Genomic DNA, 23702 nt, shown 5'->3' with positions numbered 1-23702 from the left:
GATGCCCTGAAAGCCAGATACCTACTTTGTTTGTCACTGTCATTCCTGCAGATATATCCATTTTACCAATTAATACTCACTGTAGGAGCTAGTATCTAAATCAACAGGCCTGCAAATGGACTTCATTAAGAAGGTCCTTTTACATTTTTTTTCAGCCTAAATTCCAGATTCTGGATTCAGAATGTTCAGTTAAGCTGCAGTCGGAAAAGATAATGCTTGAATTTCTCAGGGCTGCTCACATACTCAGCCTACAATAGGCTGCACTCCATGACCCTGAGGTGATATTCCAACTGAGGCCTGTGGATTTCCAGGTGGCTTTTTTTAAAAATGTGATGAAGACTGTTGCACTTAACCAGGTTCTGTTCCAAAATTAGATTGATTCCCAAGCTGAAGACATACAGGCATCATCAATATATAGACTGCCGCAGTCTGACTGGGCACAAAATCATGAACCACTCACACCTTGTAGATTCAAACAGCAACTCTTTATTCCCGAACTCACACCGGCCCTCTACAATCACATTCTGGGGAAATTCACATTCTCTACCAGGCTCTCATCAGCAGGATAAGCCCTATTCCTGGCAGGGTACACCTTAAACCTGGAACTGCCCTAAACCCAAGGAGCCTGATACTCCCTAAAACCTAATCCGCCCTAAAACCGGATCTGCCCTGGTCCTTGAGCAAGGTCACCTTACTCAAGCATATATGTAATGTCACTGCAAATGACCCGAGTCTAAGACAAGCCCATTTCCACAATGGAGAGTCCTTCCTCTAAGCAACATGGGGTAGGCTGACAAGAAAATTTCGATGCGTCATTCCTACTTGGCAATGGCTCTCAGCAATAGACTTTTTAAAATATAATTGTGGGGATACAGATGGAGAGAAACATACTAGAAAAGCAAAATCAGCAATTTTGAGAGCTGATATACCTTTCTGTATTGGTAGAAAATCATGTGATGAGAGCATAAGAGGGTGTCCAAGATGAGGGAGATGGAACAGTTGGAGATGTGTATCCAGAGGAATCTTCTTTGGGGAAGAGCCTTTGAAGGACTAATTAGAAGAATTTACTAACCCACTTATTCTTGAAGACCATTTTTGCAGATTGGTTTGTTTGTTTTCACTATTTGAAAATGAATTTGTATTCCTAATAAGATGCACTAGTGGCCAAAAATGTGAATTGGGAATGTATGCTCATTTTGTAAATTTCAGAATAATGAAATAAATCCTCACCTAGAAAATGGAGAGACACTCATAATCTTGCTGAGAATACAAATGAAGCAATTTGACAGCATATGAATGTCAAAGGGGCTCAAGGACAGTCACAATGCAAACTTACTGCAACCTCTCAATACTAAGTTATGTGAACATTATCAAATTTTTATGGGAAAATATAGCTGAAATGTGAAAACATGAATAGGCATAAAGTCACCTCACAGAGAGCAAATCACATTTCATAAAAGATCAATAAAAGTAATTCTTGAAATAACATTAATCTTGAATTTCAAAAATGAAAGTTATCACGGAGTTTGATCTGTGAAAGATCTTCAGGGGAGTACAAAGCCTTACCAAAGAGCCCCTTTCACAGCATCTTAGCATCTCAAGTGAGAGTGTTAGCCTGCCCTCCATACTGAGTGATAGGAGGTTCACGATGTTGAGAAGCAGCCTGCTGAACAGCTACCACTATGACAAAGTTCTTTCTTATAGTAAAAATAGACTTCCTTGTATCCTCCACCAATGTGTTCTAGATTCTGCCTTCTGACTTAAGAGAGTCAATTCCTTTGACACCTAGAGACCATCAGGGATCTGTTGAACCAATCATGGTTCCATAAGCTTTCCCTCCTCCTGCTTAGATGACACCAACTACATTAGCTCTTCTCCCCACTCAGGGTGTATCTGAAAACTACCACACATCCCACCAGGTTAAAACTGACATCCCTCCAACTCCCCTGTGTGGCACCCATGACTGGTCACAATGTTCCAGGTATTTATCTGGTCAACGCAGAGTACAATGAGTACTCACCACCCTTGGATTGACAGTAAAGTCTCCTAAAGTGACAGCTCGTTTTTCCTGTTAATTGCTATGAACACATGCCTCCCCATTTCTCATGTCACAACTGGAAAGTTATTGTTCGTATGGAAGTGTTGACCTTTATATGTAACCTATTTATATTTATGCTTGCTTTTTAATTTAAAATTCAATTCTGATCTCATCATTTCATGCCTTTTCATCAAAAAATATTAATTAGCCCTTTCATATTTGTACCATTCCTAAATTTTATATGTATTTTATAGATTCATCTAAGACCTTCATCAAAATGGTAATCACCATCAACTTTTTAATCTGTTGAATATATGAACCTATAGATGAGAGTTCCACAATATGTCATTTCAGAATTCAGAATGTTTGCAGCTCATCCTTAACTTGTGAGAGTCACTCACTGCCTTGGAAAGCAACTGTGCAGTTGTTTCAGGTTCATTAACAGGTCAGGGATCTTACTGAAGTGCCATTTTAAATTTTAATTCTAATTTCTCCAGAAGTCGTACTGATGAAGTCCTACTGACGAAGTCCTACTGACCAGAGATCGCCTCTGACTAATACATACAACCAAAGTCTACTTTGACATTTGCTTTTGAAACTAAGGGGAAATAATTAATTTAAGGAATTCACTTGGGTACTTAAAAATCTAAAGTACTAGGGATATAGGTCAGTGGTAGGGCACTTTCCTAGCATACGTGAGGCCTTGGGTTCCATCCTCAGTATAGGGGCCAGTGGGTGGAAAGGCATCTAAACTATACTAAGCCATTTTGTGGATCTAATAAGAAAAAGAAAAAGAAGTCATTTGAAAGTTACCATGTTCAGCTATGACTATAGACAACAGCCTGAGGATGAGTAGGAGGAGGAACAAGGGTAAATTATCCAAAGGGAGAAAAAATATGAAAAAAAAAAAACGTGTAATTCTTTAAAATTACAAGGATCAAAGTAAAAATGTATTGGAAGTTTAGACACATAGTAGTTTTAAATCTCAATCATTAACATCTGGGGAAGAAGGAAAATATAATAATTATTCCTGAGAGATCCAAACACTAAAGTTTTAAAGCCAAGAAGGAAAATATTAATAGTAGGACTTCCAAACATCTGTCATCTGGACCCCAGGTTGTTTCTTCTGGCAAAGTCCTCATCTGCACACAGGTTTGTCTGCCTCCCTCTGTGTTTCTGAGATGGATTGAAACCTTGGAGCGCTCTCTGCAGTCTTCAGCCAGCAATGTCTCAATGTGTTTGCTACTGTCTGCTCTGGCAGGAGCCAGCTGAAAAGCAATAAGACCTACTAAGGTCACAGTTAACAAGTCACCATCCAGCTGAGAGGATGCATTTCCAAGAAGGGGAAGTGGCCAAGACTTGGGAGACTTCAACCATAACCCTGACTTCTGAAGTAAATGGCCTGAAAAAGTAGGACAGCCTTCAGAAGTCACCTTTGCTTCTTTCTCAGAGAATAAGTAAGCATTTCACAGGACTCCCAGGAGACTGCACATGATGGTGTGCCAAATGATGGTAATTCTTTCAACATGCAAATCATCACACCTTTAAAAAGCATTCCTAAAGCTCCCCTTTCATAGTTGTCCTTTAAGCCTCTCTGTGAACCTCTATCTTACGTATACCTTCTTTAGTAGATGTGGATAAGGTATCGTTAGTACAAGAAAATGGTTAAATTATAAAAGCAACACAGCTCTCCCAGGCACTGGGCTTAATACACATGTCACCCCCAATCCTTTCACTATCCTAACAGGTCTAATGAATGGGATTCACATTTTGAGTGCTCTAGCATATTTCAAACTGGCTACTTTTCCCTTTCTCTCTGTTGGAATCATGAGGAGACTCTTCTCTGGTCTTCACTCTGAGAACCTGGTGAGGTTCGTAAAGGTAAAATTCGCAAAAGTGTCAAGGGGCCCCGTAAGATTGGAACACCTTTGGAATTTTTCCGTCACAGACTTGCCCACCATGATCAGCAAGTGATTCATCAACTATAATTTAAGATTTCCTAACCTGAGAATGGTTCACATGGAAGTTTCTGTTCTGTTCGATGTGGTTCTCTTTATCTTCTTGTCTCTCCAAAAAAAATTTTTTTTTTTGAGGGGCAGCTTTTTGCCTAAAGACTTCAGTTCTCTGATGGCTCAAAGAATTTTGCTTTTCAGTTTGTTCAGCTTTTTTCTTACATATGGACTGAAGTGATGACTTTTGAGCTCCTTAGATACAAACTCGAGTCATCATCCCCACTTTAAAGAAGTTAAAGGACTTGGAGAGGACACTAAAGGAAAATGGTCCTTGTTTTTCAATAGACTATCTTCATTCCTCTCAGCCTGTGTACTGAGCCTTCACTGCCTGAACTCTGTGTGTTCTATAAGAGTTAGCCACAGACAGGCTCAGCTAGTCCATTCTGCCCTTCAACAGATTAACAAGTCTGAAACTCAGAGCACAGAGGAGAATATTGGAAGGGACAAGAGAAATTCTTTCTGCTTCTAGAAAGCCTTCATTTCTTTTGTTGAAGAGACATGATCTAAATCATATGTGTGTGTGCTTATGTGTGAACAGGCATACGTATGTGTGTATGGAAAGAGGGAGAGAGATGCTCCTCAAGTTAACATGTCCTGATACACCTGAAAATGCATTTAGCACACTGAACCCACTTGGCAATGCAGTACAATGTGGAGTAATTTCACCCTCATGATTGGGGACCGGGGCTGGCTGCTGCTGCTGCCCAGCATCATGAGTCACTGGCCCAAGAAAAGATCAAAAATCAAATTTTGCAGTACAGTTCCTACTCAATGCATATTGTTTTTGTACTATCACAAAGTAAAAAAAAATGTAAATCACACCATCATAAGTTAGGTACTGTGTGTGTGTGTGTGTGTTTTAATGTATTATAACGGTTACTGATCTGCTTTGAAATCTGTAGATGTATACTTCAAGAGTGTCAAGAAAAAAATAAAGTTACAAACCATGTAAAAACCCTTCCTATTAATATCAAAGACTAGTATTTTCTCAGTACATACTATAGTTCACTCCTGGTCTGGCTCTACAGAGTTTTCAGACTGGGAAAGAGTCTGCACTGGGGCTGAGCAGCAATGGGGTAAAAGGGCATCCAGACCTCAGAGAGAAGGCAGTAAGTAAAGACTGCTCGGAAGGGAAGTACAGTGGCTAGGAGAGTCCCAGGATGGTGACAATGCAGTTCTGAAGACAGTGATGACATACCAGCTTCTATACATACTCAGATGCTAAAGCCAGAAGGTCATAATTCCAGTCCTGGGATGCTGGTGAGCATCACCTAGGCCTTATAAATCAGAATGAAAAGAAGTTCAAAACAAAACAAAATATTCCATCTGTTTTCTAGCAGTTCTCAAATTATATGCATGCAGACACACCTGTGAAAAAGAGCACACCATATTCTCGTGTGATGTGAGTGTGGGTAAAGAGTGCATACTCTGCACTCAGGCTGGCTGAAAAGGAATCCCAGTTTTGATATTTGCTATGTTGCTACTTGTGTAAACTTAAGCATGTTTGTTGATCTTGTATTCTAGGCTGCACTTTTCTGCTAATCATCAAAGTAAAATTTTTGGTTTGTGTTAAGTGCTTCATTAAAGGTCTCATCATCATCTTTGATATTCCTTTCTTATACTGAAATGATGCACAGGGAATCTATTTTTTTTCCTAACTCCCACCAACAATGTTCTCTGAAACAGAATGGTCAGCTTTGCAGAAAATATTTCTCCTAAGTTCCTAATTTCAGAGGGCAAGGGGTTTTGACAACCAATACTTCCATTCTGTAGACTTTTGTAATTACTGAAATTAATACTTTAATTTCAAATACTATGATAGACAACAAACAGCATTCATCAATATACTTCCCAGGGCAGAAACTGAGACACTGGAAGACCAATGTGCAGACAGACATGTTCTGTGATGGAGAGAGGCTAAGGGAGGGAGAATATGGCAAAGGCCATAGAGGAGGGAGGGATCCTCTCCTACAGCATTGCCTGAACCTAGTAGTAAAACTTATTGCTTTAGTCAGCTGTTCATTGCTGTGACCAAAAGACCCAACAAGAACAATTAGAGTAGGAAAAGTTCATTTGGCTCACAGTTTTAGAGGTCTCAGTCCATAGAGAGACAACGCTATTGCTCTAGGCTCAAGGTGAGGCAGACCATCATGGCAGAGAGTCTGAGAGAGGAAAGCAGCTCAGGATGTGGCAACAAGGAAGCAGAGAGAACATTCTGCTCATCAGGGACAAAATATATAACCCAAAGGCATTCCCCAGTGACCAATATCCTCTAGCCTCACCCAACCTGACTACAGTTACTGCCCAGTTAATCCCTATCAGGGATTAATGCACCGATTAGGGTTAGGCTAACAAGCCCAAGCATTTCACCTCTGGGCTTTCTTGCATTGTTTCACACATGAACTTTTGGGGAACACTTCGTATCTAAGCCATAAAACCTACTAAACTCGTGAAACCCATGAGTTTAAGTGTAAGTTTGTAAAAATTGAAAAAGACCTGAGTTTTATGTTTGTAGTAATAAGAGAAAGAATCCAGGTAATATATGATGAGAAAAGGATCCCTAGAAACTCACAGTACTGGGAGACACTATCCTCTCATAAAGCCTTGGAGTTCATTTTAGGTAAAATTTAACCCAACCTCTGATAATTCAGCAAATCACCAAATCGACTATATCAGTATTTCAAAATTGGAACTCATATATATTATTTTATACGTATATATAAAGTATACGTGTGTGCATATATACATACATATTTATATAATCTAACATTCACGGTGGTTACCTTCATTCTTTCTCCAAATCCCTCAAAAACAATGATAAATGGTTTTTTAAATATACTTTTAGTTGTAGGTGGACACAAAACCTTTATCTATCTATCTATTTATCTATCTGTTTATTTATATGTGGTACTGAGAATCAAACCCAGTGCCTCACATGTGCTAATCAAAGCACTCTACCACTGAGCTACAACCCTGATAAATGGTTTTTCATAAAAGCAGAAATCCTTGTGGACAAATACTAGATAGAGCAGAAAAGAGAAGTCAAAGAGAGTTGGGATCTAGAATTGAATGAACTAGAAAAAGTGAAATCCTAAATCTGCTCCAGAAGCCCATAGGAACCCTGATTCTGCAGAACCTTGAAGGGCTTTGTAATTGGAGACACTAAGTGCCTGAGCAACAGGGTGTGGCTAGGATGGCCAAGAATCCTAGTTCTCCTGGGACTGATGATTTCACATCTGGTCTTCCAGTGCTAAAACTAAGGAGCTGGATGGAATGCTTGGTCATCCCAGCTGTGTCTGCTGCAGACATACTGGAGATTGATTGAAAGTCCAACTCCCACATCCCTCCCAAAAGCCAAGCAACCATTTTCTCCATATGTGACTTTGAAAAAACAAAATTAAATTTAAAACACAAGAAAAACCATCAAACATATTTGACATTCACACTTTCTTTATGCATATGCCAATTTATAAAATGAAAGGGCCTCTCTCAGCATCAAAATGGAAAGAATCCCTCCAAACTTTTCCTGTGGATAAGGATAAAATACACATAAGCTTCCTCACCATTTCTTGGCAGCAAGAAATATCAGACATCATGTTCCCAAGTACCTGTTTTTCTAGTTTGATTTTTTTTTCAGGAATACAAAACTAAATGCTTTTAGGGGATACTTGATCCAAGATTCCCAAACATAAAATATGCTACCCAAATTCTGCAATTGAAATATTCTGGATGGAGCCAGAAATCAGTAATTTTCAAAGCTCCTTTTGATCAATCAGACTTGGAATTCACAAACATCCACATGTAGGCCAGGGTAGGTCAATGCTCAGGGATCTATATGTGAGGAGAGTGAGTAATCTGACCTTTAAACCAAGGTCCTGGGGTAATGGAAATAGGATCCTAAAGTGCTGTATTCAGCACAGTGACAGCAGAGCTCACCATCATCATGTGGACTCTAGCAGGGAAATGCCACACCCTACAGTGGCCCCCCCTGCTAGAGGAGCTGAATTCTGTGAAACATGTTTCATCAATTACCTCTATTCTGGTAAGAGACAACCTTCTGAGGACCCATGTAGCACCTTATCAGACTAGGAGAAGATATGACCAAGAAAGACATAGTCATCATGTTCTAAAAGCATATGCAACTCTGCTCTGCTTAACTCTGCAGAAAGTGGCTTTGACTTATCAGCAGTCTATTTTTTTTTCAATAACAGAATTGTATTTTACGTTCCTTGACTTCATTAGAAAGCACAACTGAAGGAGGCGAGTATTCACACTGAGACCAACCACAAAATGATGAAAATGTCTTATAAGAATATCTTTGAGAAGAAAATAAGATGTCAACAATATGAGCAAAACCTCTTCTAAACATACATAGTGAGGGTGACACACGTCTGAAATCCCAGGGGCTCCAGAAGCTGAGGCAGAAGGATTGCAAGTTCAGTCAGTCACAGCAACTTAGTGAGACCCTGTCTCAAAAATTTTTAAAAATTAAAGTACTGGAAATGTGACTCAGTAGTTGAGTGCTCCTGGGTTCAATCTCTGGTACAAAAAGAAAGAAAGGGGAAAAAAAACCTACTAAAATTACTCTGCAAGTTCCTAGTGAGGAGAAAATAACCCTAAATTTCATTACTGATATATTTGTTTCCCAAAACACTTTTATTTTTAGATATTTTCAAAACATTAAATTTCATACTTTAAAACATGTTTTAAAAATATGTGAACCCCTGAAAAATACTTCTAAGAATTTTCTATGAACACTTCTTCTGGATCTTGACATCTCTCCTCTTTTTTCTGTTCATCAGGGCAAGACCCAGTTGTCCACACATTTATGAGACAAGTAGATATCTAGACCATTTATAGGGAACTTGGTGCTTTTTAGTCCACATATCTGCATTTGTGTCTCCAGATTGTATGAGTCTACCCATTAGACTTTCAGAGCCAATTTTCTAGGTATAATCATCCCTGCTTTTCATTTAAAAACTACTGCTACAATTATTTACTACAAAAAAAAAAAAAACCCAGCCATGGGTTTATAAAGAACATTTGTAAAGAACATTCACATCCACAGGTGTGCTGTTTCTGTTACTCCCTTTCATCAGTCCCGCCACTTAGACAGGTGTTCAGTGACTCAAACATTCAAAAGAACATCCATCTTTTATTTCTAGTGCAATAGACGAGTGTCATTGAAGAATCATAGTTTGCCAGTTGGTACTTAATGAAACCTTTCTTCAAGCTCTTTAAGGCTCCTTGGGCTATAACCATATAAAGCAGAAATTATTCATCAGTGGTGGTTTACAGGTTTCTCTAGTTCAAGACCAGATGAGCATCTGAGTCACTGGGTGACTAACAACAGACATGAATCTACGCTGGGCTAGAGTTAAAACTAAGAGCAGTAAAGAATTGATGAGAGCCACGTGGCCTTATCTCTTAAGGTTAGAGTATAATTTTTCTTTCTAGACATAAAAAGCTGAGATTTGGGGAGGTAAGTGGCTATCATTCCAGATTTTTCTCAGGAACCCAAACACACACAGCATGAGGGTTGACCTAAGTTCCTAATGCCATACTAATCCAATCAGTTGGCTGGAAAGTGCTTCAGGAAGCTACTGATCTAATCTTTTTACCATTATTTAGAGGCCATTTAGAAGCTTCTATGGCTTCAATGTTTAGAGTCTAGAAAAATACTTCATAACTTCATTGAACTAGCACGACACTTCAAACTAATGGTGTTGGATAGGCATTTGAATTTTGCAGAGTTGAAACTACTAAGGGAGGCATAAGTTGGCAAGAGATAGTAATTATTAAAATTATTTTACTTTTACAATTTTGCAACTTGCTCAAATTTCAAAAAAAAGGCATTAAAGCTCAGAATGTTTTTTTTATTTGTTCTTTTTAGTTACATATGACAGTAGAATGTATTTTGACATAGTATACAAACATGGAGTATAACTTCCCATTCTTGTGGTTGTACATGATGTGGAGTTACACTAGTCATGTATTCATATATGAACACAGGAAAATAATGTCCAATTTATTCTACTGTCTTTCCGCATTCTCCTACTTTTTCTTCATTCCCCCTTTGTCTAATCCAAAGTACTTCTCTTCATTCCCTCTTTGTCTAATCCAAAGTACTTCTATTCTTCCCTAACCTCCCACCCTTTATTGTGCGTTAGCATTAACATATTAGAGAAAATATTTTGGCTTTGGTTTTAGAGGATTGCCTATTTCATTTAGCATGATAGTCTCCAGTTCTATACTTTTACCAGCAAATGCCATAATTTTCTAGTTTATGGCTGAGTAATAATCCATTGTGTATATGTACCACATTTTCTTTATCCATTCATCTGTTGAAGGGCATCTAGGTTGATTCTATAGTTTAGCTATTATGAATTGAGCTGCTCTAAACATCGATATGGCCGAGTCACTATGCTATACTATACATATACCTTTAGGTATATGCTGAGGAGTGGGATAACTGGATCAAATAGTGGTTCCACTCCAAGTTTTCCAAGGAATCTCCATACTGCTTTCCATAGTGTTTGCATCAATTTGTAGTCCCACCAACAATATATGAGTGTACCTTTTTCCCCAAATCCTCCACCAACATTTCTTGTTTTGTGTACACTTGATATTTGCCATTCTGACTGGAGTGAAATGAAATTTCAGTGTAGTTTTAATTTGCATTTCTCTAATTGCTAGAGATGCTGAACATTTTTTCATAATTTGTTGACAGATGGTATTTCTTCTTTTGTGAAGTACCTGTTCAGTTCCTTTGCCAATTTATTTGTTATTTCTTATTTTAATGTTAAGTTTTCTGAGTTCTTTATATAGCCTGGAGATTAATGCTGAATCTGAGGTGCAGCTGGCAAAGATTTTCTCCCATTCTGTAGGCTTTCTCTTCATGTTCTTGATTGTTTCCTTTGAAGGATAACAATTTTTATTTTAAAGGCACAAAAGTATCACAGAAAAAAATTATCAATAGAAATATAATTAAATAATAAAGATTTGAATGCAAACATAAACATTGCCAAAGAAAATCTACAAGGACTATCCAAAGCACTAGAATTATTATTTTACATTTCTATTTTGCCTTTCCTATAAGAAGCTGAGTTAATCATTTGTCTTCTTGGTTTCTGCACAATACTATAAATGGGTATCATTAAAATCTTCCAATATTCAAATCTCTCATTCCAAGAGCTAATATCTATATTTTCTTGGCAACATGTTTCTACTGTAAAAGGAGCTAATAATGAGGCTAAAAGGAAAAGTAAAATATCTGAAATAAATAATCCCTGGATAGGCTTAACAAAAGACTGCAGAAGGCCAAAGATTCACTGCACTTGAAGACACATCAATAGAAATCATACAACTTAACAGAAAGAAAAACCTAGAGGAAGTGATCAGAGCATCAGAGTCTTGTAGAATAACATCAGAACTCTAATACATATGCAGTTGGAGTCTCTGAAGGATAAGAAGGGAATACTGGGATGAAAAAATTACTTAAAAATATAGTAATTACATGTGCTTCAAAGCTGGCAAAAAAAGGATGAACTTACATGTCTGAGAAGCTCATTCAACCCTCCAAGATAACTAAATATTAAAGAAAACTATATCTAGCCATATCCCAGTCCAAGCACTAAAATTCAAAGTTAGAAAATCTTGAAAACAGAGGGGGAAAAGTGACATAGTATTATGAATAATAAGAAGAGCAGAAGCTTTTGCAATATAACAGAGGCCTGCAAACAATAAAATTATGTATTTAAAGTACTGGAAGAAAAAAATCATGAGAAGGTTTATATACAGTGACACTTTTACTCAAAATAAGATGCAATTTTTTTAAAAAAAAATTATCCAATAAACCAAAACTGAGAGAATATGTTGGCAGCAGATCTGTACTATGGGAATAGCTAAGCAAAGTAGGTTAGGTTGAAGGAAAATGACATTATACAGAAACTCAGATCAACGGAAGAGTAAATAGGAAAAACAGGAAGTAGACAAATATAAATAAATATGTATGTATATATATTTCTTTTCTTAATAGGAAATACACATTACTGTTTAAAGTTAGAATTATGAAACTGTATTGGGGATTTATAGTAAATGCCAGTGTAAATCTACAACAATTCCAGAAAGGATGAGCTACATGAAATAATATCATAGCAAAGTCACTTTATTTTATATGACTAATATAACATTAAGTCTAGATAGACAGCATAACAACTTGAAGATGCATATAATAATCCTTTGAATAAACACTTAAAATGCAAAGGCATATATTCAAAACAGCCAACAGGAACTAAAATATTCACAAATATTTAATTAAGCAAAATAAAGAGAGGAAAGAAAAAACAGAGGGAAAAATAGCAAATAAAATAAATTTTAAACAAATAGCAAAAGGGTAGACTTAAATCCAACCTCAATGACAATATATTGTAATATATAAACTGAATCAAAATTTTAATTGAAAGACTGAACTTCTCCAGACTGGATTAAAAATACAAGGTTCAACTATAGATTGATCATAAGACTTATATACTTCACACCTAAAGACACATACAAATTAAAAGTAAAATATGAAAATTCATGTATACCATGAAAACAGTATTATGAAAGCTACGGTATCTATCAATGTCAAACCCAGTAGACTTAAAGTAAAGAAGAGATTCCAGATATAAAGAAAGATATTTCACAATAACAAAAAGGAAAATCCTTCAGGAAGACACAACAATTACAAATGAGTGTACACTTGCTAACAGAGCTTCAAAATAGAAGAAGCAAAAAATTAAAAGAATCAATGGAAGAAACATAAAAATTGATATAGTTTAAAATTTGAAAACCTTTTTCTCAGTAAGAGAATAGCTAGACTAAAAATGAATCCGGATATAAAGGATCTTAGCAACAGCACATAACAGCGTGACCTAATTGACATTTAAAGGCCACTACACCTCACAACTGTGGCCCACATGAGTGCACACAGACTGCATGACATGAGACCACAAGCTGACTAAAAAACATGCTTAAAATTTTCAATATATTGAAATCCTACAGAGTATGTTCTCTAGTAGCAATAAAATTGGAAATACTCAAGTATTTTGAAATTAACCACAGGTATAAACCCATGCATTAAAAAAAAAATCCCAAGGAAATGAGCATATACTTTGAAGGGATGCATAATCAAATACTACATTCAGACATTTGGGAGTCAAATAAAGTAGTATATAGAGGAAAACTGAACATTTTAAATGCTTATATTCATTAGAAGAAAAGAAATATTTAAAATCAGTGGTCTAAATTTTTACTTGAAAAGCTAAAAAAAGTTCTAGTAAAGTCAGGGTAAAGAACTCAATTATTTAAAAAAATACAAATACAAAATAAACAACAGAAAAGTTAAAGGCAAAAGTTTGTTATTTGAAAATGTTAATAATTTTGATAAACATCTAGTAAAACTAACAACTGAAAGAGGGAGAAAATTTAAATTAGCAGTAATAAGAATGAGAAAGAAGATTTTATTATAGATCCTAAAGAAATTAAGAGGGTAATAAAAATACCTTGAACAACTTAATTGGAAAGTTAAGAGAAAAGATAACCTACAAAACTAACTCACAATAAAATAGAAAAACGTATAAATGCATCTTTAGTTTTCTATAGCTACCATAATGGCTGTTTAAAACCACATCCATTTATTATGTTTTGAACCAGACTTTTGGACATGGCCTGACTTCGCTGGGTTCTGTGTTCATTATTCTAAGACCCTACAAGGCTTCAGCCAAGGTATTGGCTGGGCTGGCTTTTCATCTGGATGCTCTAGGGAAAGTTCTACTACCAAACTAAGCTGTCAGCATAATTAAATCACTTGTGATGACAGGACTGAGGTCCTGGTTCCTTGATAAAAGGTCTTCTTCATCTTCAAGTCAACTATATTTCTCATGTCTTGAAACTCTATTTAGGCCACATCTCTCTGATTCCAACCAAAGGTAGTTCTCTGCTCTTAACAGCTCATGTGATTAAATGGGACCCATTAGATAAACTGGGTTCATTCCCTATTTTTAACTCCATTATATTAATTATATCTGTTAAGAGTTTTTGGATATATAATGTAGTTTATTTACATGTTCCAGAGTTATACTATGGATACCTCGTGGGACTAATTCAGCCTAATAATATATACTAAAGGAAAATAGAAAGATAAAGATTCATAGATGAATAGTGATAGATATAAAAAGGTTACTATATCAAAGAAATTGAATTTGTCATTAAAATTTACACAAAGAAAACTATAGGCTCTAGGACCTTATTAAATAAAAAAAAACAAAATACAACAATGTTACAACAAAAGTCATTCAAAAAACAGAGGAGAAAAAGAACAATTCTCAGTATGCTCTACAAGAGCCAGCATAACTCCCTGAGCACAAACAAAGACAGACAAGTGGGACTGAACCAAACTAAAAAGCTACTACACAGCAAAGGAAACACAAAACAGAATGAAGAGCTGTTCTATGGATTTGGAGAAAATACTTGTAAATCATACATCTGATAAGGGTCTCATATCCAAAAACACATAAGTAACTCCAAGAACTCAATACCATAAAAACAAATAACTCAATTTAAAAAAATGACAAAGGATATAAACAGCTATCTCTCAAAAGAAGAAATCTGAATGGTCAAAGGGTATATGAACAAAATTGCTCAGTATCTCCAGTCTTTAGGGAAATACAAATTAAAACTATAGTGAGCTATTACCTCATGCTTGTTAGAATACCTATGATCAGAAAGATCAATGACAATAAATATTGCCAAGGATGAGGAGAAAAGGGAACCCTTGCACACTGTTGGTGGAAAAGAAATTAGTATGGCCATTTTGGAAATCTTCATAATTCCATTTTTGAAAAGCAGTATGGAATTTCATCAAGAAACTTTATAATTCAGTAATTCCTCTTTGGGGTTTTATTGGTCAGTTTTTCATTACTATTACAAATACCTGAGATAAATTACTGACAATGAAAAAGGATTTATTTTGACACATGGTTTGGGAGGTTTCAGTCCATGATCTAGTACCCCTGTTGCAGCACACCCTGGAAGCAGTGTGTGGCAAAGCAGAATCATTCACCTCATGGCCAGGGAGTGAAAGATGGGAAGAAAAGGGGTCAGGGTCCCACAAGCTCTTACACTTCTCTAATGTCTGGAAAACTTGCCACTAAGTCCCACTTCTCAAAGGTCCCACCAACTCCGAATAGCAGCAAGCTGAGGACAATGCCTTTAACACCTGGGCCTTTGAAGGACATTGCAGATCCAAACTTAATCATGGACACATATCCAAAGGAATTGAAATTGGTGTGTCAAAGAAATATCTGAATTCTCATGAGGATGAGCATTTAGTAGTCTTTGGGGAATAGCCTAGATCCAAACTGTAGCATGGGTATACATACAAAGGAACTGAAATTGGAATGTCAAAAGAGATTGTCTATACTCCGATGTTCATCTTAGCATTATTCACAATAGCTAAGATGTAGAGGTGTCCTTCATTAGATGAACAGATAAAGAAAATGTGGTAGTATGCACAATGGAATACTACACAGCCTCAATAAAAAAGAAAATTCTGTCATTTGTGACATGGGTAGAATTGTAGGACATTATTTTACATATAATAAGCCAGGCACAGAATGACATATTCTGTTCGAGCTCATTTATATGGGAAACCTAAAAAATTCAAACTCCTATAAATAATAGAAAAATGGTTACCAGAGGCTAGTGGGGAAGGAGAAAAGTACGGAAGAGGAAAATCAAGGGTACAAAGTTTATGTTTGATGGCAGGAATGTTCTAGTGATCTACTACATGGTGACCACAGTTAATAGTGAAGTGTTGTATAATTCAAATGTAATAAAATACATTTTAAACGTTGTCAGTACAAAAAAATCACAAACTGGTAAATTAAGAGATGTACTAATTAGCTTGGTGAATTTTTCTGTAATGTATAAAAATATCAGAATGTTACATTGTAGCCCATAAATATACACAATTATTATTTGTCAACTAAAAATACTTTAAAAATCTTGCATCCCAATGTACATAAATATTATCTCAAAATAAAACTGTAAATCAATAAGCAAAAACACTGACAATCTTTTAAATTCCAAACAATAAAGAGTTAATCTTCACATGCCATAGTATCATTGGTAATGGAGTAACATATTAAAATGGGTTATCTGAACTAAATTAAGTAATGGGAAAAAAAGAGAAATGGATGAACAACCTTTAATAAATACAAGAAAACTTTTTAAATTCAGTGAATTGTGTAAGGAGCAGTCCCAAGGAAATTCATTCCTTGGGAATGAATATATAAAATAAATGAAAATGTATTTTTCTTTTATTGCTACTGAAGATTGAACTCTGAGCCACACTTTGCTTCTTTATACATACATACACACACGCACACACACACACACACACACACACACACACACACACATATATATATATATATACATACATACATACTTTTTTTTTTTTTTTTGGAGACAGGATCTCACCAAGTTGCTGAGATGACCATGAACTTGTGATCTCCTGCTTCAGCCTTTCAGGAACTGAGATTACAGTTACACAGCACCATGCCCAGTGGAAAACCATTTTTTCTTTTATTTTTTTAAATTAAACTTTTTATTCTAATTTGTTATATGTGACAGCACAACACATTACAATTCATAATACACATATAGAGCACATTTTTTTCATATCTCTGGTTATATACAAAGTATATTCACACCATTCGTGTCTTCATACATGTACTTAGGGTAAGGATGTGCATTCATTCCACCATCTTTTTTACGTCCCTTTCACCCTTCCTTCCCCTCCCTCCCCTTTACCCTATCTAGAGTTCATCTAATCTTTCCATGTTTCCCCTCCCAACACCACTATGTATCAGCCTCCTTATATCAGAGAAAACATTCGGCATTTGTTTTGGGGGGGATTGGCTAACTTCACTTACCATTATATTCTCTAATTTCATCCATTTACCTGCAAATGTCATGATTTTTTTCTCTTTTATTGCTGAGTAATATTCCATTGCATATATATACCACATTTTTTTTATCCATTTATCTACTGATGGGCATCTAGGTTGGTTCCACAGTTTAGCTATTGTGAATTGTTCTGCAATAAACATTGATGTAGCTGTGTCCCTGTAGTATGCTGTTTTTAAGTCCTTGGGGTATAGACCGAGGAGTGGGATAGCTGAGTCAAATGGTGACTCCATTCCAAGTTTTCCAAGGAATCTCCATACTGCTTTCCATATTGGCTGTACCATTTTGCAGTCCCACCAGCAGTGTATGAGTGTGCCTTTTTCCCAACATCCTTGCCAATACTTATTGTTGTTTGTATTCTTAATAGCTGCCATTCTGACTGGAATAGATGAAATCTTAGAATAGTTTTGATTTGCATTTCTCTAATAGCTAGAGATGTTGAGCATTTTTTCATGTATTTGTTGATTGATTGCATATCACCTTCTAAGAAGTGTCTACTCAGTTCCTTGGCCTATTTATTGATTGGGTTACTTGTTATTTCAGTGTTTAGCTTTTTGAGTTCTTTATATACCCTAGAGATTAGTGCTGTATCTGATGTGCAAGTTGTAAAAATTTGATCCCAAGCTGTAGGCTCTCTATTCACCTCACTGATTGTTTCTTTTGCTGAGAAGAAGCTTTTTAGTTTGAATCCATCCCATTTATCATTTTTTTATTTTATTAATATTGTCAAAATGACCACTACCAAAATCACTATACAAATTTAATGCAATTCCAATCAAAATCCCAATGACATTTCTCATAGAAATAGAAAAAGTGGTCATGAAATTCATCTGGAAGAATAAGAGACCCAGAATAGCTAAAGCAATCCCTAGCAAGAAGAATAAAGCAGGTGGCATCACTATACCAGACCTCAAACTATACTGCAGAACAATAGCAACAAAAACAACATGGTACTGGCACCAAAACAGACGGGTAGACCAATGGTACAGAAGAGAGGACACAGAGACTAACCCACATAATTATAGTTATCTTATATTGGACAAAAACATATTTTGGAGAAAAGATAGCCTCTTCAACAAATGGTACTGGGAAAATTGGAAATCCATATGCAACAAAATGAAATTAAACACCTATCTCTCACCATGCACAAAACTCAACTCAAAGTCAATCAAGGACAGAGGAATTAAACCAGAGACCCTGCATCTAATAGAAGAAAAAGTAGGCCTCAATCTCCATCACATTGAATTAGGCCCCTACCTCCTTAATAAGACTCCTATAGCACAAGAATTAAAATCAAGAAACCCATTCTTACACCACAAAAGTTTGTATAATAGGTTAATTTCCCTCTCACTTTCCTTTTTAGAAGTGAGGTAAAATCTTGAAGAACTGGCCCAAATAGAATAGGAAAGAATTTCTTGTTTCTCCAGTGTCCGCTAGGGACTTCCTTTTTCTGTAAAGAATGAGGACTAAATTTCCATTTCATATTAATATAGTGTGATTAACTGTGCAGATAAACATGGAAATTCAACAATAATGAAATGTAAAAAGGTCATATGCATTCCATAGACAAATGAAACCATGATATTTAAACATTCATTCATTGTAATTTGGTTTGGTGTATTAATATCCGCCTAATAGTTTTCACCTAAACTTCATTTTCATTCTGCTCTACATTCTTTCCTCAATCTGCCCACATCTTGGACTAAACAATCTTTTCTGGTACTTTCCTGGTACTTTCCTCCATGCTTTAGTAAGACACTGTTCTTTGAAGTTTCCTAAAAAGAGGCAACTCTGCATCCATGAGATAATCCAGAAAGTTCATGATAACAAAACTTAAGAGTAAGCATGTAGGCAGAGACAACAGATTCCACTTTGATACTGCAAGAGAGTAAGTAAACCTACAAAAAATTATAAGTCTAGATGACAGAAAGTAAGCCGTCTTTAAAACACTGGCCCTTCTCAAATATTTGGTTTAATTTACAGCAGATTATTTTATAATAGAAGATAGTGATAATATAGATTTATCTTTCTTCTGAACCAACTGAATGAATCACACTTATCTACCTTTATACAACCCACTCATATCTTCTTGGGAAACCCAAAATAATAAAGGAAAGAATATGGGCATATTGGACAGGGAGATCTGGCAGAAGTTTAACTCTTACATGTTGGAAAAGTTATTTAATCCTAATAAGCTCCAGTATCTTGCTTGTAATTAGGGTAATGAGAACACACAGGATTTTAAGTATATTTATAAATATTTTGACCTAAATATAATAATATATGATTGTTTTATGCACACACACAAATATAATAGGATGCAAAGCACAGTGGCTGGCACAGAGAAGGCACTAGATAAACTGAAATTTGTTCAATCTGGCTCCTGAATAAATGACAATCTGTTTGCAAAGCCTTGCCTTCAAGTTATGGGCACTCATATTTCCCCCTTTTACTTGGCCCTCAGGATTTATATACACACTACATGAGAAGATGCAAATGACCATCTCCTGAATTGAAATTCTAAGCTCATCAACTGGAACACACTTACTAAATGCTATTCCTATTTACTTAATTACAAAGGAAATACATACCTCTCAGACTATCATTACCTATTATTTTAGTAGTCATGTAAAAAAACACAATTATTATTTCTTCTTTTCTGTCAATTTAGAGGAAAATATTCTTCAGAAAATATGCACATATCAAAGGCCTCAAACCAAACACTAAGCTATTTATGTAGGCACAATACTTTTAAAAGAACATTGTATATTTTAAGCCCTTCTTTGATTTAAGAAAAATGTAATAAATTAGGAAATCAAACCTATAAATCAACAAATACATTAAATATTTCAAAAGAAAAAACTCTGAGGATAATTAAATTATATAGTGAGGTTTGGCTTGTGACTCATCTATCAGAAAACCTGGTGAGAAATGTTTGGGGCCTATATTTAAAATGATATTGTTCAACATTTACATGAAAAATAAAAGAATGGCAACTAGTTGTCTTCTTGTATTTTCATACTTCAAGTCACCTGAAATGTGATTATGATTTAGAAGTATAGATGCTGAGGCATTACTTGCTGTTTAAAAAAAAAAAAAAAACAACTTAAATCATGCTTATTGATTTTATTCTTCCTATCATAATATATTTTCAAAAATTCGTTAATTATTATGCAGAGTTCACCATCACAGCAATAAACTGAATCAATGTATGTGCTTTAATTAAATGTACTTTAAAAAGTCATTCTTAAAATATACATGTACTTCATGATAGCATTTTGGGATTTTAAACTTTCAATTTTTTAAGAATCTGCTCCAATGAATAAAATGCACCATAAATTTGAAAAACAATTCCACACATGAGTAAATTAATGTCATCTTACCTAATATTTATATTAATTCTTAATTTAAGTCCTAAAATAGGACCTTACAATACCTATTATGTAGTGGTGGACACATGAAACAACTTGAAATATTTTCTAATGCACTAATTTTGCACAATTCTATGATATTCAATGGCCCCTCTGAATAAACAACATTTAAAAGAAAAAATTAATATATAATTTGGTTGTTTGTTCAGTAATTTGTTTTGACAGAGTGATTTCAGTGCCTACATAGAGTTTACTACAAGTACTAATGATCCACCTTATTTTGAATTTTGGAGAAGTTCTTACGGTATAAAGTTAAGATGTACAACATGAAGTTTTGATACACAAATAGATAGCCAAGTGTAACAACTCACTTTTAAAGTCTACTGCCAATGTTTCCTCATAATCAAATATGATTAATTTAGCCAGTTGGCTCTTGGCAATAATTCTAGTAATGGAAAATTATCATAAGCCAATATGTCTTGATTGCAAAGCCTGCCCCTTTATTGTCTGCCTAGATTCTTTTCACATCAGGTCTATAGTGAAAAGCGAAGTCACAAACAGAGGTATTAGAACGCGCACAATGGGACCACTGTTCCCTGGAACAAATCAAATTTTCAATAACTCTTATGGTAATTTGAGGGCTTCCATTATATAATCCTTCAAAAAAATAAATTATATATTTTTTTCATTGAATAATATAGTGAGTGTACCTTAATATACACAAGTAAAATAAATTAAAAGTAAATCAAAGCATATGTTTAAGTCCTGGGTTCATGAAGAAAGCATGAGAAATGTTTAAGCCTCGATTAATGTCAAATATTCGAGTTGTTGGGTTTGGCGAAAAAGGTGGATTCTCAAGAGAGAACACATTCTAAATGGGATGTTCTATTCTCCTCTCAACCCCATTCATAAAACGCCTTGCTGTTATGCAATGGGATCACTCTGCGTGGGTAATGAACATACAGGCTGATGTTCAGCGTTGACTGGTTGCACACAGAACTGAAACATCACTTATCTTTCACTTAAAAACAAAACTTAAGGGAAGATGTTTAGGCAGAAGCACTTTTGCAGGGAGTCGTTTGCATTTCTTAAGGAAACAAACCAAAGAATGTGACTGAAATGAGGAATCCAAAGGCACAACAAATGAGTACTTCACACAGGAAAGCTCAGAGCAAGGGTCTCCTAGAAGGAGTAAACCAGTTATGTGGCCAGAGATAAAGGGCTGGCATAGCTCTGGGAGAAGCCAAGCCTGAACGTGTTCGCTATTTTCAGCTGATATTGAAGAAAGGGGATTTGAGAACCCTAACATTGGCTTCCCTTTTCTTAATGTGACCGTAACCCTGCAGAATTCTCTCTATCCCAACTCGGGTAAAGAGGTCTCAACGCCGAACCTAACTCGCCTGCTTTAAATCTCAAGAGTTTACACCGCAGTCACAAATCTGGGAAACCAAGAGGGATGATCAATGCCAACGTGAGACTGCATGTTCTTTTGACTTTTGTTTGCTGGGGTTTTCATTTTCGATAGACATCCTCACTCTCCTTGTGGAGCTGGGAAAGATAATGAACACCCATATTCCTCATTAAGACACCCCCCAATTACAGCCAAACGAAACCTAGAGGACCCAAATCTGTCCCCAGAACCGAATCACGGAGCCGCCTCTCCATGGGTGGCCACCTAGACCGTCCCTTAGGTCGAGCACAGTTTGTGCCTGGAACGAGGGGAAAGCATCTCTCTTAATTCCTCCCCAGACCACTCTTTCTGTATAGACCCACCTGCATGGGCGCTTCGTGTCTCATTGTAGGCAAATGTTCTTTCTCTCTAGGGCAGCGCTGGCCGGGACGCCCCGCAAAGCGTGCACAGCCCGCGCGTTCCACGCTCCACACTGCACTCTCGGGGTTCACTAGCCGGTTCCAACATCAGCACCAGAGCTGTCCTCTCCTGGCGCCCGCACACGCGTACTGGCTAGGAACCCCGAGTACTCCTGGGAGTTGTAGTCTGGTCCTGCAGGTCTTTTATGCAAACGGGCAAGCGGTGAACTACACCTCCCGGCAAGCAAGAAAGACTTTAAATAGGCTCGGTCTTCCAGTAGCACTTGGCCGCGGATCCTCCCTTCTTCGCTTTATGGGTTGCTCCTGGCTATTATCGCTCTTAGCTTCCTCTGCCCCTTTCTTTGCAAGGCTCCAGCAGAAGTGATCCCAGTGATCTCGGCTGGAGATTTTTCTTTACTAGATATTCCCCTTGGGAAGCCAGACTGAAATTCCCTAGTTGGGAAGCGCAGTCTCGGTGCTCATTTCCAATACAAATGATACCTTCTATTTTCCCCGCCTCACCTCTACCCATCTCAAATCGGAAAAGTTTATACATTTCCATAGGATGAGTGGGGTAGTTTTACTATTTTATTCAATAAACACGAGAAAGAAAGGAAGGCACACATATAAAGAAAGTGTTTTATCTGCATAAATGCATTGAGAAGACTCGAGGACGCGCGCGCGCACACACACACATATATACACACAGAAACCGACACACGTCCCAAAGTCCGTGAAAGCGAGATTTCTCGCTGAATACACTCAAGAATTCCCTTCATTTGCTTACCTTTCCATAGAGCTCCATTGCAGCTGGAGGTTCGGAAACTCTCGAGTAAATCTCCTTGCAGCAAACGGAGTGAAAGTCTTACGCAGCAAGCGGGGCTAAACTGAAAGGCACAACACAATGGAAGAGCTAGGGATAAGCGGCTCCCAGAGAGAGACGTGGATAGGACAACTGATTTAGATGGATAACTTCTTTCCTTAGGTGGGGGAAGCGCGGAGTCTTCAAGTGGCAGCTGCAGAGAAAGGACTCAGAGTCTCTTAGGAAGTGTCAGGGGCGATCGCGCTGGGCAGCCCCTCCCCAATCCCTCCCCCAAGAACCTTCCACCGTCATTAGTGCGCACACACAGCCACCGCTGGCCGCAGGCTGGAGAGCTGATAGGGCACCGGGTTATTTATCCAAAGCAAGTCACATAAAATGAACACATTCATCACCAGAGCCCAGAAGCACCGCCAGGGAATGAGATGGGAGACCTCTATTAAGTTATTCTGTCCTTTCTTTAGCACAGAGCCATTCCTTATATTACAATCGCACTCCTCCTAGATTAGTTCATAGCATGATTTTCAAATCTCTGAACTACATTTTTGTTACACGTACCCTTTCCCATCAATTGACTACCATGTATGGCTATTTATGTCCTCTATTCCTATCTAAAGATAGCCCTCTCCCCTTAAGAG

At 36.7% G+C, this 23702-nt stretch overlaps 1 protein-coding gene across 1 annotated transcript in view; it reads right to left on the bottom strand.

Annotated features, from left to right (window-relative positions):
• Rab3c (RAB3C, member RAS oncogene family) overlaps window positions 1-23117 on the bottom strand; it is a 252878-nt gene extending 229761 nt beyond the window's left edge. The window contains exon 1 of the mRNA XM_077795774.1: window positions 23032-23117. Coding sequence (XP_077651900.1) covers window positions 23032-23049 — 18 coding nt within the window. The 5' untranslated portion in view covers window positions 23050-23117. The remainder of the gene's footprint in view (window positions 1-23031) is intronic.
• Between the last annotated feature and the right edge of the window lie 585 nt (window positions 23118-23702).

This window comes from Urocitellus parryii, chromosome 1 (assembly GCF_045843805.1).
Source record: "Urocitellus parryii isolate mUroPar1 chromosome 1, mUroPar1.hap1, whole genome shotgun sequence".
NCBI classification, from domain to species: Eukaryota; Metazoa; Chordata; class Mammalia; order Rodentia; family Sciuridae; genus Urocitellus; species Urocitellus parryii.
Note: the sequence above shows the minus strand (reverse complement) of the source record. Positions and strands in the feature narration are given on the sequence as shown.